Source organism: Sinohyriopsis cumingii, unplaced genomic scaffold (assembly GCF_028554795.1).
Source record: "Sinohyriopsis cumingii isolate HCF-2022 unplaced genomic scaffold, ASM2855479v2 utg000913l, whole genome shotgun sequence".
NCBI classification, from domain to species: Eukaryota; Metazoa; Mollusca; class Bivalvia; order Unionida; family Unionidae; genus Sinohyriopsis; species Sinohyriopsis cumingii.
This window is the reverse complement of record NW_028315943.1, coordinates 3,845,660-3,865,245: the sequence shown is the minus strand read 5'-3', so window position 1 is coordinate 3,865,245 and position 19,586 is coordinate 3,845,660. Positions and strand designations below refer to the sequence as shown.

The following is a 19,586-nucleotide window of genomic DNA, read 5'->3' as shown; positions in this document are numbered from 1 at the left end:
ATCTGCAAATGGTAGTGTCTTTGACAACTGATCCACCCAGGTCCTCATAAAGAATCTGGTGCCAGATCCCATCAGTCATCAGTCAGTACTTTTGCTTTTGCCTTTTCAGTATGCAGTCATCAGAGGCCTTAGAGATACCTTCCATTTTGTGCCTTTTCACAAGTTTCAGTTTGCAAGTTTTCTGATCACTGGAAGTATGCTTCATTGTTTTCAGTCATCATCATCATCATCATCATCATTGATGTACATTTTCTACTTCAGTTGTATGATAAATTTCTGTAATTTTCTTTTGAATTTATCTTTATTCAGTACATTCACTTCAGTGCAGGCTTGGCACAGTACTTGACTGGTTTCACCTGTATATACTTGTTTACTTTGACTAATTACTGGTAAGAATGATCAGGATTAAGTCTGGGTCTGTTAGATATTCAAACTGGCTGTGGATATTCACCTCACCTATATTTGTTGAAGGGGGTGTCAGTTCAGCTATACTTGTGACATATGTTCACAGTGGTAGTAAGAGAGATGTGTGGCAGTTATGGTTAACAACTGTCCCGGGCTAGCAAGAGGGCCAGGAAATTCTCCCATGAGGGTTTGAACACTGTAAATATTGCCACCTACACAGTCACCAACTTGCTCATGTTTTAATCACTTGAGACAGATAGATCATCAAACATTATGAGGGTGTACAAATCTTTTACAGTATGAAATGCTCCCACACTGCCCATGACCTCTTCCACTCCAGCTCTGGCACAGTCTCAACCTATGCCCTTTACCACCAGGACTTTGTACGTGGATTGATCTTCCCAATCCCGGACTCAAGATGCACACAGCACCTTTCACCTAGTCAAGTCAGTTACAATCTCAGTTCTTTCACAGATACCCAATGCAGACCTGCCAGCCCGTTATGATTTTGCCATCTTATGAAAATGACCCATAAAATACGGAATAAAAACAAAACTACAGAAATATAATTGTTGTAGAAAAATCTGGATAATCGGTTCATCCGTGTTTGATTTGGATCTGAGTTTCATGTTAGAATTAGTGGAATTAGTCGGGGAACCAGACTGACGTTACACCAAGACCTCAGACACCTTAAACTGCACATATTTTTTCATGCAAAGCACTGCATGATCAAACTGTTGATTATATAATTTTTTTAAATGGTGTCCAGCAAGTGATGCATGTTGAAAACGAAATGGAAATTAAGCCTCTTAAAAAGTGTTAATAATGAGCACAAAAATATAAAAAGGAATATTCAGATTTTTATGAATAAAAGCAGGAAGGGACATATTTACATTTATTGGACGTAATATGTCAATTTGAGTACTTCTCATGGCGAGAGATATGTTTGCTGCCATCATGTGGAATGGAAAAAACTCCCAAGATTTAGATCAAGTTGAGAAATAGCAACAAGCCATTGAGCTGCATAGTGTTTGGAACTGAAGTTTATGCAGCTGTACATGTGGTAAATAAGGTCTGTGTGTACTTTACAAACTTTTCAGCTGAACATAATTTTTATCATTGTTTCATGTTTCAAATACTGAACTTTTAAATACATTTTTCCAGTTTTACAATAGCAGTTTTATAATACCTGACTGAAAACTGGTCAAACTTATGGAAAAAAAATCAACTGTCTTACTGAGACAGTCTCATCAGGGTTGGCAGGTCTGCCAAATGCAATCAGGGGTGCACAAACTTTTTTTTTGGCCATGGGCCAGATTGCATTTTCTAAGACTACTCGAGGGCCGCAAACACTAATTTCTTTAATATAATTACTGTTCATGGGCCAGATTTCTGTGCTGTTTTAATTTGCCCTGAGGTCCAGACAAAACACATTTGCGGACTGGATCAGTCCCATGGGCCTGGGGTTGTGCACCCCTGGATTAGATGAACAAGTTTCCCACAATATTTATTAGTACATCTATAAAGGTATGGCAGACTTGCATTGGACAAATTCATCACTGATCTGGGCTCCCTCATAACCCAGTACTGGCTATAGTGATTTTCCACTCCTGACACATGATACCTGTCTCAAGATTTGATGACATTCGAAATGAATGCCTTCAGATCACTATGTTAAAGTGAATGCCTTCAGATCACCATGTTCCAACATTTATGGACTTCCAGCTTTGTTCATCATCCCCATATACCTACTTTCCTAGCCTCTTCATTTCTTCCATCACAGAATGCTTGTTCATTACCCAACAACTCATATTCAAAAGGTATTTGCATGCAGGCTCCATCTTCCCTAGTTGATCTGATGATGTCCAGGGAAGATGCTACCTTCCACGCATCCATTGAAGAAGTTTTCCAACTAATGCCTACATAGTTCTGTTTACCTACTCTTCCACCACTATTGTCTTATAGAATTCTCACATCTGGATACCTTTGAGCCAAGAAAGACCAGTCTTCTTTGAAATAATTACTGTACACTGGTTGAGTTATTTATATTTTACTCTGCTTTGAAAGGCAACATCAAGACCCAAGCATCAACAGGCCCTTTCTTTTCAATGACAACTTCAGTTTAACATTAGCCTGGCCAATGCAAAATACATATACCAGCTTTCTACAGTGAAGTCTAAACCATTGACATAATGCATGCCTGCAGATATCAAAACCTTCCATTATACACATGGACTGGAAGACCTTTCTGGAATGCAATAACTGGTTCATAATATTATAGCTCCAAGCTCAGTCTGGTCTTGATGACTATACTTGAGCATGCTCAGCATAGCATGTACCCCTCCATTTAGACACCCACCATTCTGGGATTAAGTGTGTAGGAGAGACAGAATTTGCAACAACAACAAAATTAGCTTTCTCTCAAGACCATGTCCATTTATGGACCCTACTAAACCAGTCCCATACAAGACTAAAAACTTCTTCGCATACATTAGCAGACTGGATCCAGGATAATGGTTTATAACTTCCCAACCTCATATCTATTCTCCCAATGTGTTTTCATTAGGTGATGTATTTTGAAAAAAATGTGTGGAGTAAAGTGTGTTTCTTTATGTCGTGCCTACCCAATCATAATTTCGGCACACCCTCACCAGACCTCCTGTAAGAGCAGGCACTTCTATTCCAATGGTAGCTGATGATTTATGGGATTTGGTACTAATCCCTCTCTCCATCTGACTTGAATCTCAGCTTCCAGATGACTTTTTAGGATTTTTATTACTCAAACCCAAAGAAATAGTAGATGTCTCTTTTAGCTTTGAAGGGTTGGATTTTGAAATTGAAATGTTCTTATAACAATATGATTAGGTAAGCATGATTAAAGAAACATTTTACTTTAAAAAATTGGTTTCATACGGACTTTGTAGCCTATGTGTTTGATGATGGTTTAATTATAGCTGTAATGGCAGACACATCAGTTACAGTAACTACAAAATTAAAGGCTGCCAGAAAGCATAAAAATAGTTTATATAATTTTTTTACATAATGTATATTCAGTAAATGCCAAATAGAATCTATTCCAATTATTTCATGTTAGAAAACTGTAAGTTTTGTATCTAAAATTTAAAGGGTTCTGTGGTCTTTAATTTTGTGTGTGTGTATGTGTCACATTATTGCCTGTTTTTGTTTTTTTAATGGTTTGTAACTGTAAGTCAGTTTTTGTTATATTGATAGCTTCTACCAGATGGGCAAGAGATCATGCAGTGCTGGGACAAGAGACTTGCAGCTTCACAAAATATTCCTACCCCTTCAAAGGCAGATGGACAACAAGGTTGTGCATAAATTAAAATTCTTTTGTAGTTATAAAATGTAAGCATCATATATGACTTCAATAATGAACAGAGGTTAGCTCTGATGAAAGTTTGAATGACTTTCAGTTATCCTTTTTATTATTCATGAGGTAATAATGATCAAGTGGCTTGCATACATTTTTAATGATGTAGGCTGTTCAGATCTTAATTTTTCTATTCAACAATTGCATCATTAGTGCATCATTTCTTCTTTCTCCTGAAAACATTGATTTGCAATATTAGCCATCATGTTATATTTGGAAAACATTTTGGAAAGTGTGCTCATTTTCTCAGTAGTAATAACAGTTTACAAATATATATGAATTCTTGTTTTAGAATTAGAACCAGTTGATCCAAGGCAGCACATGGTTCTGATTGAGCAGGTCCTGTGTTTATACCAGGAGATTGTCCCCTTCCTTATGGTCAACAACCCTGATTGGGTGGGAAGGCTTCTTGAAGGGATAGGAACTGTATCTGATGAGAACATACCAAATGAGAATTCCAGTGATGATTATATGCTCCCCCAGTTGTACCTCTTGAAGCTCCTGGCAGGCACAGATGCTAGAAGGCTTCCATGGGGGAAAGAGGTAAGTTGTTATTTGTGACACTCTTTATATTTGTAAGTATGTGTAATTCTTTGTATTTGTAAGTATGTGCAATTCTTTATATTTGTAAGTATGTGTAATTCTTTATATTTGTAAGTATGTGTAATTCTTTGTATTTGTAAGTATGTGCAATTCTTTATATTTGTAAGTATGTGTAATTCTTTATATTTGTAAGTATGTGCAATTCTTTATATTTGTAAGTATGTGTAATTCTTTATATTTGTAAGTATGTGTAATTCTTTATATTTGTAAGTATGTGTAATTCTTTATATTTGTAAGTATGTGTAATTCTTTATATTTGTAAGTATGTGTAATTCTTTATATTTGTAAGTATGTGTAATTCTTTGTATTTGTAAGTATGTGCAATTCTTTATATTTGTAAGTATGTGTAATTCTTTATATTTGTAAGTATGTGCAATTCTTTATATTTGTAAGTATGTGTAATTCTTTATATTTGTAAGTATGTGTAATTCTTTATATTTGTAAGTATGTGTAATTCTTTATATTTGTAAGTATGTGTAATTCTTTATATTTGTAAGTATGTGTATTTCTTTATATTTGTAAGTATGTGCAATTCTTTAAAAGTTTCAGAAAGACATGATATATTAGCTTTCTTGTGTTGTAAAATACCATTGTCTTTTTATTTCAACTTTTCCCATGTACAGTTTGCTTAAAGTGAATTTTATAATTGTTCCTTTTTTTACCAGTTTGAAACATGTCTTCCTTCATTTTCAGGGACACAAGGGGGGCAATTCATTGATGTTCCTGTTGCTGGATATGGGAGTTAAGTTGAGGAAGAATGAGAGAGTGAAGCAAATTACAACTCATCTAACATGCAAGGTTTGTTCCTTTTCTTTTGACATAGAGGTAGGATATGGTGATAAAATTGCTTGCCATTTCAAAAGGGTCAGTTGGTTTGTTGGGCTTTTGGCTATAGTTTTGTCTTTCCCAAGACACAGTGAGGTTGCTGGCATAGGCTGGTATCATGCCCACAAACAATGGATTACATGTCTGACAATGTCCCAACAAAAATCGTGTGAAGATTAAAGTAGTTATTAATTAGGTATCCTGACGATATTAATCTGTTAGAGAGGTAAAGCATTATCTGTATACTTATCCAGTTCAAATATTAGGTTGCTGTTGTTTTAGGGTTTAACACCATTTTTCAGCACACAATAGGCTATGCATGGCGGCCAGTATTAATGGTGGAGGAAGAACCCGGGAAGAACCACCGACCCACGAGAAGCTACTTGCAAGCTTTCTCACATACCCACATTGGCCAAATCCTAGACTCAAACCCGCGCAGACAGGTGAGATGGCAGTGATCCGTAATGGAGAGCACTTTAGACCACTCGACCACTCTGGGCCCCTCAAATATTAGGTCAGTAATTGAGTAAATCAGGTTAGCAGATTTCATTATTTCTACTAGAAACATACCAGAAGAGCTTGTGTGCAAGCCTGTCTGTCATTCATTATCTTTACCATCCATCCATCTGTTTGAACAAATTATCAATACTCCGAAACAACTTGGAGAATTGCCATGAAACTGTACACACACAATCATTCTATTGTCTAGTTGCTCCTAAATGAAAGTGGTACTGCATGGATGTATGTTATGGCTGCCAGTGGCCATCTTGAAATTCTTGCTTTCAGAGTGGATGGTCACATCAGCATGGGGTTTTCACAAAACCTTTTTTGATGTCTGCTACATCCTCAGTGGACACTGTGTAGCAGATCTGACGGTCATTATGGCCATGATGGAAAGACATTAACATGGGTTTTCAGTAGAATTGTTTTGATGTTTGTATGGTCCTAAATGAAATTTGTGCTGCTTGTACATCCAGCATGGCCACAATAGTGGCCATCTTGAAAATCTTACTGAAAAGCCTCTTGAATAGAGCATCATATCAGCATTGGGTTTTCTATAAAAGTCTAATTATGTCATCTGGATGATACTAAATGAAAAATATTGCTGATCTGACATCCATTAAGGCCACCACAGTAGCCATCTTTGAACTCATCACTGCTCCTCCTGAATGGAAAGTATCAACATGGACCTTTTACTGAAAGACTTTATGATGTTTTGTTGGTCTTGAATGAAAACTGTCAGATATATCAGCCAGTATGACTGCCATGGTTGCCGTATTGAAATTCTTATCACTGCTCTTTCTAGGTAGAAAGTCATCAAAGACATATCATGGTATCTAAATACAAATGATGCTAATTTTATATCAAATATGGCAGCCATGATGCCCATCTTGAAAAGTTTGTTTTTACTACTCCATCAAAATGAATAGTCATACTGATACTGGGTTTTCATTAAAAATCTTCAAGTCTTGTTTGTCATAAATGAAGATGGTGCCAATCTTGCATTCAATATGGCTACCACATAGGTTAATTTGAAAATATTATTAAACAAGCATGTTAGCGATTGTTTTATCACTTGGCAGTTAAAAAGAAAAAATGGTCTTATCTTTAATTCCTAGAAATTCTTTTCTGGCAGTAGAACATTAATCTAAGGTTACAAATGTCATATTCAGAACCAAATAATTTATAATTCATTAGCATGACTAAAGTGTTATTCAGTTACATTTTATCCATCTGATGTGCATTTGAAAACTTTTCATGTAGTGTTCTGACATTGTCTTAGCCCAGACCACATTTTTGGTCCAAGGAGAGGGGTTTAACATTTTTTTTGGTTTACATTTTAGTGATTGCAGATAGAGTGAGGTATTTTTAGTAATGACACCAAGAAATACTTTTCTGGTCTTAACAAAATTTGACATTGTTTATACCCACCATAATGCAAAGCATATTATGTTGTGATGTCCACCTATCCCTATGTATGTTAATAATTTGGTTTTCAAACAATAACTTCAGTTGTCCAATATCTACAGTTAACAAAACTTTGCAAATGGCTTGTGCCTGAGGTAAAGAAGAACTCTCTCAGTCTCAGGCTCAAAAGATCCAAAACAAGGAAAACATTTCCTGCATAATAACTCCAGTTTTCTACCATCCTCAGTTACAAAACTTTGTGGATAATTTACAGTTTGGATAAGGAAGACCCTCTCAGTCTTAAGATCTAAAGATCAAATGTCAAGATAACTATCACTGAAAGAAAGATGTGGCTATCTACACAATAACTAAATAACTGACTGAAAAAAGAAAAATTGTGTCCTCACAATAACATTAGTTCTACATCATAGACTAGGTAAACAGTTTGTGAATGGCTTTCACTTATGGTAAGGATGGGGCCTATTAATTTAGGGATCAAAAGGGCAAAGGTCAAGGTGACTGGCTGAAAGAAGATGGTTTCTGCACAAAGATAATCTAAACAGGCTATTACACGGGGTATATAAGGTGCCTTTCATGGTATTCTTGTTATCACATGCTGAACTACTCTTGACATTTAATTGACATGTCAACCTATTTAGTTAAAAAATAAATAATAGTACAGATATGTACAGTTAATCAGAGTTTTGGTCTGGAATTAGAAACAAGAATGCTCCCTACTCTCTCTTTTGTGAGTTTGATTGGCTGATTCGTATTTACCATTGCCATTTGAGGAACATGGCTTGAACAGACCTTCATATTTTCAGCTGCATTTGATAGTCTGTGGTCCAATGAACACATTATTAAAAAGTGGCAACTGTTTCATATTTTGGCAGAATCATTCTAATTTTCACCTCAGCTTACACTATTACAGTCACTTTTGTCAGATTTCAGTTCCCATGTCAAATGTAATTTTATGCATGCAAAATGCAATTTGATCAACGGGATATCTAGATTATAATACCTCATTGTAGTTCATTCATGAAAACATACATAACTCAGGTCTTTTTTCACAGAGTGTCAGCTCTTGCCTCCTTTTGCTAGAAGAGATCTAAAGCTGTTGATCCTAATGAGGATAATATCTGGACAAAAATACTAGTGCTACAGATATTCTAAATGGAATAGCCTTCTTAGGAAAAGATGTTGTGATGTCATTAATTTGTATTTGAGTTATCTCCCTTGAGGGTACAAATTCTACAGAAACCATAAGAACACTACTGATCCATCTCTTGTCCATCTGACCATAGAACGCAATTAATTTTACTATATGTTCTCTACATTTGTTTCTCAGTACTGACCTTTCCACTGTGTGACAATCAATACAAATCTTATGTTAATCTAAAATACCTTCAAAGATGACTTCACGGTGAAGTTCTTGTCAAAGGTTGACCTGATCTTTTTTGAGATGCTGGACTGTCAACAGAGCAGAATGAAAACAGAACACAGATTTCACTTCCAGATCATCACCAAGGCCTTATTACTTGCTGTGCACTGTCGCCAAAATACACATGGACAGCCACACCCTTAACTCATATTCTCAAGAATAAACAATTACCTGTAAATCCCTACCAAAAATGCATAAGTAAATATCTTCTGTCACCACCACAATGAGAGAGGAAAAAATGTTCTAAAAATAGACTAGAACTACATTCGTGGGTACTGAAGTGGAAGTACTAATCGTGGCCTGATTCCATCTGGGGTGGGGGGTTAATACAAGCTCTGCTAAATACTCTGATAAAGTTTACATTTCTTTCCTGAATTACAATTTCCTTTTATTAGGTTTGTACTGTAATTGATAAGTTTTATGTTATAAATCAAATGAGACAACAATGATCTTCATATGGTTTCTCCTCCATATAGATTTATTTAATCTCATGTAATCATATGTTTAATTGAGAAGTCTGGTTCCATAACATATGGGGCTCTGGGTGGTTTAAGGCCTATACAAATGATTTACACATTCTACCTTTGAGTGCGTTCAAGTCTTGGTTCAGCCAACAATGCCAAGGCTTACAAATAGCTTCCTGTGGGCTGATGGTTCTCCCCAGGTTCTTCCTCCACCAGTTATTATACTACATGCCATGTATAGCCTATCATATGCTAAAAATGGCATAAATCCACACAAAACCAAACCAGTGGGAAAGGTGTAGGGGAAGGGGTGTACAGTTCCTAGGTCAGTAATACAATCTGTGATTTGTATCTCTTCTTCAAATACGTTACCCAATCATAATACCTTAGGACTACTACTACTACTACCTTGCAAATACAACCCTTCCAGATACTACTTTTAGCTAAAGGGAACTAAAGTAGTATTCAACTAACTGCCAAGTATCTGTGATTGTCTAAACAATTGTAATGATCCAAGATGTTTTTGGATAGTCAAATTTAATCTGTTAATATTGCCTTTAATTTCATGGCAGATGCTGAAGACAACGGGTTTTTTTGAGTCAGCTACAGATGAACTTAAGATCTGGCTCAACCTTCTACACAAGCATGCTGACTGTTCAGAGTCAAGGACACTGCTAGTGACCTTTGTATCTAAGGTCTTTATGACCTTTCTGTCCAATCCACTCCCCTACTTTGATAAGGTCAGTGAGCTCGCTTCAGAGGCAGTTGCCATGGAAACAAATGAAGATGATATGGAGACAACCAGTGTGGGAACATCAGAGGATGCTATTAATGGTAAAGGAATGAAGTAATTAAAAATTGCAGAACGCTTTGCCTTACAAGAAGGGATTAAATGTAGCATGTGGAAACTTTAACAATCTCACACCTACAATGTATATAGTGCACATTAATGTCAGCACATTTATTCAAGAAAATTGAAATATTGAATTAAACATGAAATAAAACTTGATTTATCTTGGTTCACATAGACATAGGGCAATGCACACATTGTGCTAATATTGGTCACTTTGCAATAAGTCGGTTAGTTCATCTTTTTTTTCAGTATAAACATATAATGCACCCACCTTTTATCTAAACATGTTATGCTATGACCCTGTATGTCCATTATTTGTTCTTTTTCCACACAACAACTTTTTTGTTCTACAGTATCTATATTCACCATACTTTACATATAAGTTCCTAATGAAAGAAAGAAGCCTATACATTTGAGGTCAAAGTCACTGTGATGGAAAGAAGAATGATTTCCTCACAATACATATTAGTTCTCCATCACAGACTTGGACCACACTTTGATGGTGACTTGCAATTGAGATAAGGAAAAAGCCATTGATTTTGTGTTCAAAAGTGGTCATATGGTCAGAGGTCAAAGTCTCCATGACCGAAAGAAAACAAACGGTTTCCTGATAGTAATATTAGTTCTCCATCACACACCTGGACCAAACATTGTGGATGGCTTGCACTTAGGGTATGGAAAAAGCAATTTCAGTTCTAAAGCATGCATTGTCACCAAAGTTTATGGATGACTTAAATGTTGAGTAAGAAAGAAGCCTACTGATTCAGAGGTCAAGGTCACTGGCCAGAAGAAGAAAATTACTTTTTGCATTATTACTGTAGTTGTGGACTTTGTATTTGGACCAAAGTTTTTGGAGGGCTTATACTAATGGTATGGAAAAGGCATATTGATTTTAGGGTAAAAAGGTCAGAAGCTGAGGTCATTGTGGCTCAAAAAATAAAAATGGGTTTCATAGGATAACTTTTGTTCTAAAGTAAGTTCCTTGACTAAACCTATTGGCTGGCTTGCATTTAATGTAATAAAGAAGCCTCTAGATTCTGGGGTTGAAAGGTCAGAGGTCATAGACATGGCAAGCGTAATAAGTAAATTATACTTTTCTGCACAGTAGGTTTAGATTATGATCACATTGGCCATTAATCTCCAGTCAACCATGCCCTACATGTGCCCTCATAGAGCATATGCACAGGCACATAATGTACCATTAATGGTGTTTCTATTATATTCTTCAGTCTTAGCTCCCATACCATATATACTATTGTCATCATACTTAGTTACCAGTTGGATCATGCAACTAATCTTAATTTTTCTTTTTGGGGAATTTTTTAAAGAGAATGCTCTAAACTTAAAATAGGCTTAGGTTGAGATACAGTTAAACCTGGTCTATGAAACCATTGCTCTCAAGAAATGCAAATTTTGTTTTATCTTTTTTATGTTTTAGAAAAGAAATTATTACCAGACTAGCTATTTTCCAGGACCAATTTTTGGGGCTTCCATAGGTTGGCTCTTAAGACAGGTTTAACTATACAGTTTATTTCCCACCAATTCAGCCCCTCCCACCCATTCAGCCCCTCTTTACCCCGTGGTACAACAGTCATGAAGGATTTCTTTTTCATCCTCAGCAATTTTAGAAATGGACATGGAGGAATTGGAAGATGAGAACTTCAGCAAAAATGTACATTCAGAGGTGACAGAATCAAACATTGTTAACAGGTAGGAAATCGATTTGGACATGTTTGGTAAATAAAATTATTCATTTTTCCCTTGAGAATGAGAGGTCTACATTGTATTCCCTTGAGAATGAGAGGTCTATATTGTATTCCCTTGAGAATGAGAGGTCTACATTGTATTCCCTTGAGAATGAGAGGTCTATATTGTATTCCTTTGAGAATGAGAGGTCTATATTGTATTCCCTTGAGAATGAGAGGTCTACATTGTATTCCCTTGAGAATGAGAGGTCTGTATTGTATTCCCTTGAGAATGAGAGGTCTACATTGTATTCCCTTGAGAATGAGAGGTCTATATTGTATTCCCTTGAGAATGAGAGGTCTACATTGTATTCCCTTGAGAATGAGAGGTCTACATTGTATTCCCTTGAGAATGAGAGGTCTACATTGTATTCCCTTGAGAATGAGAGGTCTACATTGTATTCCCTTGAGAATGATAGGTCTACATTGTATTCCCTTGAGAATGATAGGTCTACATTGTATTCCCTTGAGAATGATAGGTCTACATTGTATTTTTTTTCCTTGAGAATGAGAGACCTACATTGTATTCCATGAGAATGAGAGGTCTACATTGTATTCCCTTGAGAATGAGAGGTCTACATTGTATTCCCTTGAGAATGATAGGTCTACATTGTATTCCTTGAGAATGAGAGGTCTACATTGTATTCCCTTGAGAATGAGAGGTCTACATTGTATTCCCTTGAGAATGATAGGTCTACATTGTATTCCCTTGAGAATGATAGGTCTACATTGTATTCCCTTGAGAATGATAGGTCTACATTGTATTTTTTTTCCTTGAGAATGAGAGACCTACATTGTATTCCTTGAGAATGAGAGGTCTACATTGTATTCCCTTGAGAATGAGAGGTCTACATTGTAGTCCTTGAGAATGAGAGGTCTACATTGTATTCCCTTGAGAATGATAGGTCTACATTGTATTCCTTGAGAATGAGAGGTCTATATTGTATTCCTTGAGAATGAGAGGTCTACATTGTATTCCCTTGAGAATGAGAGGTCTACATTGTATTCCTTGTGAATGAGAGGTCTACATTGTATTCCCTTGAGAATGATAGGTCTACATTGTATTCCTTGAGAATGAGAGGTCTATATTGTATTCCTTGAGAATGAGAGGTCTACATTGTATTCCCTTGAGAATGAGAGGTCTATATTGTATTCCTTTGAGAATGAGAGGTCTATATTGTATTCCCTTGAGAATGAGAGGTCTACATTGTATTCCCTTGAGAATGAGAGGTCTGTATTGTATTCCCTTGAGAATGAGAGGTCTACATTGTATTCCCTTGAGAATGAGAGGTCTGTATTGTATTCCCTTGAGAATGAGAGGTCTATATTGTATTCCCTTGAGAATGAGAGGTCTACATTGTATTCCCTTGAGAATGATAGGTCTACATTGTATTCCCTTGAGAATGAGAGGTCTACATTGTATTCCCTTGAGAATGATAGGTCTACATTGTATTCCCTTGAGAATGATAGGTCTACATTGTATTCCTTGAGAATGAGAGGTCTATATTGTATTCCTTGAGAATGAGAGGTCTACATTGTATTCCCTTGAGAATGAGAGGTCTATATTGTATTCCTTTGAGAATGAGAGGTCTATATTGTATTCCCTTGAGAATGAGAGGTCTACATTGTATTCCCTTGAGAATGAGAGGTCTGTATTGTATTCCCTTGAGAATGAGAGGTCTACATTGTATTCCCTTGAGAATGAGAGGTCTGTATTGTATTCCCTTGAGAATGAGAGGTCTATATTGTATTCCCTTGAGAATGAGAGGTCTACATTGTATTCCCTTGAGAATGATAGGTCTACATTGTATTCCCTTGAGAATGAGAGGTCTACATTGTATTCCCTTGAGAATGATAGGTCTACATTGTATTCCCTTGAGAATGAGAGGTCTACATTGTATTCCCTTGAGAATGATAGGTCTACATTGTATTCCCTTGAGAATGATAGGTCTACATTGTATTTTTTTTCCTTGAGAATGAGAGACCTACATTGTATTCCATGAGAATGAGAGGTCTACATTGTATTCCCTTGAGAGTGAGAGGTCTACATTGTATTCCCTTGAGAATGATAGGTCTACATTGTATTCCCTTGAGAATGAGAGGTCTACATTGTATTCCCTTGAGAATGAGAGGTCTACATTGTATTCCCTTGAGAATGATAGGTCTACATTGTATTCCCTTGAGAATGATAGGTCTATATTGTATTTTTTTTCCTTGAGAATGAGAGACCTACATTGCATTCCTTGAGAATGAGAGGTCTACATTGTATTCCCTTGAGAATGATAGGTCTACATTGTATTCCCTTGAGAATGATAGGTCTACATTGTATTTTTTTTCCTTGAGAATGAGAGACCTACATTGTATTCCTTGAGAATGAGAGGTCTACATTGTATTCCCTTGAGAATGAGAGGTCTACATTGTATTCCTTGAGAATGAGAGGTCTACATTGTATTCCCTTGAGAATGATAGGTCTACATTGTATTCCTTGAGAATGAGAGGTCTATATTGTATTCCTTGAGAATGAGAGGTCTACATTGTATTCCCTTGAGAATGAGAGGTCTACATTGTATTCCTTGAGAATGAGAGGTCTACATTGTATTCCCTTGAGAATGATAGGTCTACATTGTATTCCTTGAGAATGAGAGGTCTATATTGTATTCCTTGAGAATGAGAGGTCTACATTGTATTCCCTTGAGAATGAGAGGTCTACATTGTATTCCTGGAGAATGAGAGGTCTATATTGTATTCCTTGAGAATGAGAGACCTACATTGTATTCCTTGAGAATGAGAGGTCTATATTGTATTCCTTGAGAATGAGAGGTCTACATTGTATTCCCTTGAGAATGAGAGGTCTACATTGTATTCCTTGAGAATGAGAGGTCTATATTGCATTCCTAAGACAGGCAAAGAGGTCTACATTGTATTCCTTGAGAATCAGAGGTCTGTATTGTATTCATAAGACAGGCAGAGAGGTCTACATTGTATTCCTAAGACAGGCAGAGAGATTACTTTTTTTAAAGTTATTTCGTTAATTTGAAAAGCTCAACTGACAGGAATGAGGAAGGAAGATTTGTTTCACATTTCCAACAGTGTTGGTGTCATAATCATTAACTATTTTAAGGTCTTGTGCATAAGTTTTTGAAAGACATATTTTCTTCCTCAAGTTACAGTATTCATTGGTATAATGTTACTCTGTACCTTAATTTTGCAACCAAATGTGCCGTTGTTCCAGGTGTCTCATCAGAATCATCAAAACACCATTTATAGGCAAAATACTATATTCCGCAGAATACTTTTCTGCTCATGCCAATTATAGACACTGTTTAGCATTTGTACAGCAGTAAAACTTGATTTGAATGACCATATATTGATTTTACTATATAAATATATTGGATTTAGCATCCACATGCTAAACCTGGCCAGCAACCATGAGTTTTTGTGTGCACAGTATGTGTTTCATCACTCCTATGAATGACTGCATCATAAGATTGGATCTTTACATTGCAGAGCTTTATTTAATTTATTGCAAACCTGATTGCTTAGAAGAATCTACAGGCAAAGTGCAGATTATTCTGAACTGAGATGCACAAAAATAACAGGGAAAGGTTGAGCCTGGTTCCTGGTTTCATTAGATTTATGAGATATTGTTGTGTGATAAGTACATAAACCTGACATGTCACAGACTGCCATTATTGTGTCATTATATGATCACTGTTACTGTTAATCATGCCATATTAAAAGAATTGGCAATCATGGATAAATAAATAGCTTTAAAAAATTGTGTTTATCTGCTGTGAAAACATATGCATTGCTGTTTTTGTCATTATGAGAAATCATCTTGCCATACATTTTCTCTAACATGACATTCATTACCATAAATCATTCATATGTTGAGTTACAATTACATGATGGGGGTGAATTTTGTGTTTGTTTTTTCTCTAAATAAGTTATTTGCCTTTTCTGGATGAGTTATTTCTAGTTATTATTGTTGCTAAACCACACACATGGTGCAGAACATGCCACAATCAAAGATTTCATCACCTATTTTTATTGGCACATTTATTACATCCTTTGGTTTAAAGAGATGATTCATAATTTATGTATATATCATGGGTGACTTAGGTTTGGACTTCTGGCTGTAAATATATTTATATAGTAAATGTTATCAAAGCTAACTTTACGGACAGGATATATAAGTGTTACCTCATTATTAAATTTGCTATTGTTAAGTTTGTATTTCATATGCTATAATACCAATAGACTATGTGTGAACTTCAACAACAACCATAAAGTTTATAATTGATGTATTTCTAGTACTGTATCATTTTTTATGACTGCTGTTAATTCTTTAACAAGAACAATGAATAAAGAATATATTTTGTCTTCTTAAACCCAGTGGAAGTTTTACTTTGAAAAACTGGCCCTCTTGCACACACCTGAAATAAAGGAACACCTGTCCTGAGTGACCAACTGTTGTTTGTAGGAGGGGAAGGGGCTGTTATTACCAGTTTTACTGGAATGGTTGCTTCAAAAATAAGATTTCTTTGTATTAATGTGTATACATTGATTTTTGCAAGTATATCTTAACTTAATTTTTGTATTACAGATTGCCCTTTTCTCCCATATTTATTGTTGCACTGGATGCTCTTAAGAAAGATGATGCCAAGAGTCAAGGTATATTACATGCACATTCATGATAGATACTGTCTGACCTCGGTCAAGGTATATTACATGCACATTCATGATAGATACTGTCTGACCTTGGTCAAGGTATATTACATGCACATTCATGATAGATACTGTCTGACCTTGGTCAAGGTATATTACATGCACATTCATGATAGATACTGTCTGACCTCGGTCAAGCTATATTACATGCACATTCATAATAGATACTGTCTGACCTCGGTCAAGGTATATTACATGCACATTCATAATAGATACTGTCTGACCTCGGTCAAGGTATATTACATGCACATTCATAATAGATACTGTCTGACCTTGGTTAAGGTATATTACATGCACATTCATGATAGATACTGTCTGACCTCGGTCAAGGTATATTACATGCACATTCATAATAGATACTGTCTGACCTCGGTCAAGGTATATTACATGCACATTCATAATAGATACTGTCTGACCTCGGTCAAGGTATATTACATGCACATTCATAATAGATACTGTCTGACGTTGGTCAAGGTATATTACATGCACATTCATAATAGATACTGTCTGACCTCGGTCAAGGTATATTACATGCACATTCATAATAGATACTGTCTGACCTCGGTCAAGGTATATTACATGCACATTCATAATAGATACTGTCTGACCTTGGTCAAGGTATATTACATGCACATTCATAATAGATACTGTCTGACCTCGGTCAAGGTATATTACATGCACATTCATAATAGATACTGTCTGACCTCAGTCAAGGTATATTACATGCACACATGCACATTCATAATAGATACTGTCTGACCTCAGTCAAGGTATATTACATGCACATTCATAATAGATACTGTCTGACCTCGGTCAAGGTATATTACATGCACATTCATAATAGATACTGTCTGACCTCGGTCAAGGTATATTACATGCACATTCATAATAGATACTGTCTGACCTCGGTCAAGGTATATTACATGCACATTCATGATAGATACTGTCTGACCTCGGTCAAGGTATATTACATGCACATTCATGATACTGTCTGACCTCGGTCAAGGTATATTACATGCACATTCATAATAGATACTGTCTGACCTCGGTCAAGGTATATTACATGCACATTCATAATAGATACTGTCTGACATTGGTCAAGGTATATTACATGCACATTCATGATAGATACTGTCTGACCTCGGTCAAGGTATATTACATGCACATTCATAATAGATACTGTCTGATCTCGGTCAAGGTATATTACATGCACATTCATAATAGATACTGTCTGACCTCGGTCAAGGTATATTACATGCACATTCATAATAGATACTGTCTGACGTTGGTCAAGGTATATTACATGCACATTCATGATAGATACTGTCTGACCTCGGTCAAGGTATATTACATGCACATTCATAATAGATACTGTCTGACCTCGGTCAAGGTATATTACATGCACATTCATAATAGATACTGTCTGACCTCGGTCAAGGTATATTACATGCACATTCATAATAGATACTGTCTGACGTTGGTCAAGGTATATTACATGCACATTCATAATAGATACTGTCTGACCTCGGTCAAGGTATATTACATGCACATTCATAATAGATACTGTCTGACCTCGGTCAAGGTATATTACATGCACATTCATAATAGATACTGTCTGACCTTGGTCAAGGTATATTACATGCACATTCATAATAGATACTGTCTGACCTCGGTCAAGGTATATTACATGCACATTCATAATAGATACTGTCTGACCTCAGTCAAGGTATATTACATGCACACATGCACATTCATAATAGATACTGTCTGACCTCAGTCAAGGTATATTACATGCACATTCATAATAGATACTGTCTGACCTCGGTCAAGGTATATTACATGCACATTCATAATAGATACTGTCTGACCTCGGTCAAGGTATATTACATGCACATTCATAATAGATACTGTCTGACCTCGGTCAAGGTATATTACATGCACATTCATGATAGATACTGTCTGACCTCGGTCAAGGTATATTACATGCACATTCATGATACTGTCTGACCTCGGTCAAGGTATATTACATGCACATTCATAATAGATACTGTCTGACCTCGGTCAAGGTATATTACATGCACATTCATAATAGATACTGTCTGACATTGGTCAAGGTATATTACATGCACATTCATGATAGATACTGTCTGACCTCGGTCAAGGTATATTACATGCACATTCATAATAGATACTGTCTGATCTCGGTCAAGGTATATTACATGCACATTCATAATAGATACTGTCTGACCTCGGTCAAGGTATATTACATGCACATTCATAATAGATACTGTCTGACGTTGGTCAAGGTATATTACATGCACATTCATGATAGATACTGTCTGACCTCGGTCAAGGTATATTACATGCACATTCATGATAGATACTGTCTGACCTCGGTCAAGGTATATTACATGCACATTCATGATAGATACTATCTGACCTCGGTCAAGGTAGATAGATACTGTCTGACCTCGGTCAAGGTATATTACATGCACATTCATGATAGATACTATCTGACCTCGGTCAAGGTATATTACATGCACATTCATGATAGATACTGTCTGACCTCGGTCAAGGTATATTACATGCACATTCATGATAGATACTGTCTGACCTCGGTCAAGGTATATTACATGCACATTCATGATAGATACTATCTGACCTCGGTCAAGGTATATTACATGCACATTCATGATAGATACTGTCTGACCTCGGTCAAGGTATATTACATGCACATTCATAATAGATACTGTCTGACCTCGGTCAAGGTATATTACATGCACATTCATAATAGATACTGTCTGACCTCAGTCAAGGTATATTACATGCACATTCATAATAGATACTGTCTGACCTCAGTCAAGGTATATTACATGCACATTCATAATAGATACTGCCTGACCTCAGTCAAGGTATATTACATGCACATTCATGATAGATACTGTCTGACCTCGGTCAAGGTATATTACATGCACATTCATGATAGATACTGTCTGACCTCGGTCAAGGTATATTACATGCACATTCATGATAGATACTATCTGACCTCGGTCAAGGTATATTACATGCACATTCATGATAGATACTGTCTGACCTCGGTCAAGGTATATTACATGCACATTCATGATAGATACTGTCTGACCTCGGTCAAGGTATATTACATGCACATTCATAATAGATACTGTCTGATCTCGGTCAAGGTATATTACATGCACATTCATAA

General features: G+C 36.2%; 1 protein-coding gene across 1 annotated transcript in view; it reads left to right on the top strand.

Moving 5' to 3' along the window:
• The window catches only part of LOC149773064 (nucleolar pre-ribosomal-associated protein 1-like), a 103,496-nt gene that overhangs the window by 30,554 nt on the left and 53,356 nt on the right, over window positions 1-19,586 (top strand). Inside the window, exons 11-16 of the mRNA XM_089946857.1 lie at window positions 3,637-3,733; window positions 4,089-4,339; window positions 5,093-5,197; window positions 9,610-9,871; window positions 11,510-11,600; window positions 16,242-16,309. Coding sequence (XP_089802983.1) covers window positions 3,637-3,733; window positions 4,089-4,339; window positions 5,093-5,197; window positions 9,610-9,871; window positions 11,510-11,600; window positions 16,242-16,309 — 874 coding nt within the window. The remainder of the gene's footprint in view (window positions 1-3,636; window positions 3,734-4,088; window positions 4,340-5,092; window positions 5,198-9,609; window positions 9,872-11,509; window positions 11,601-16,241; window positions 16,310-19,586) is intronic.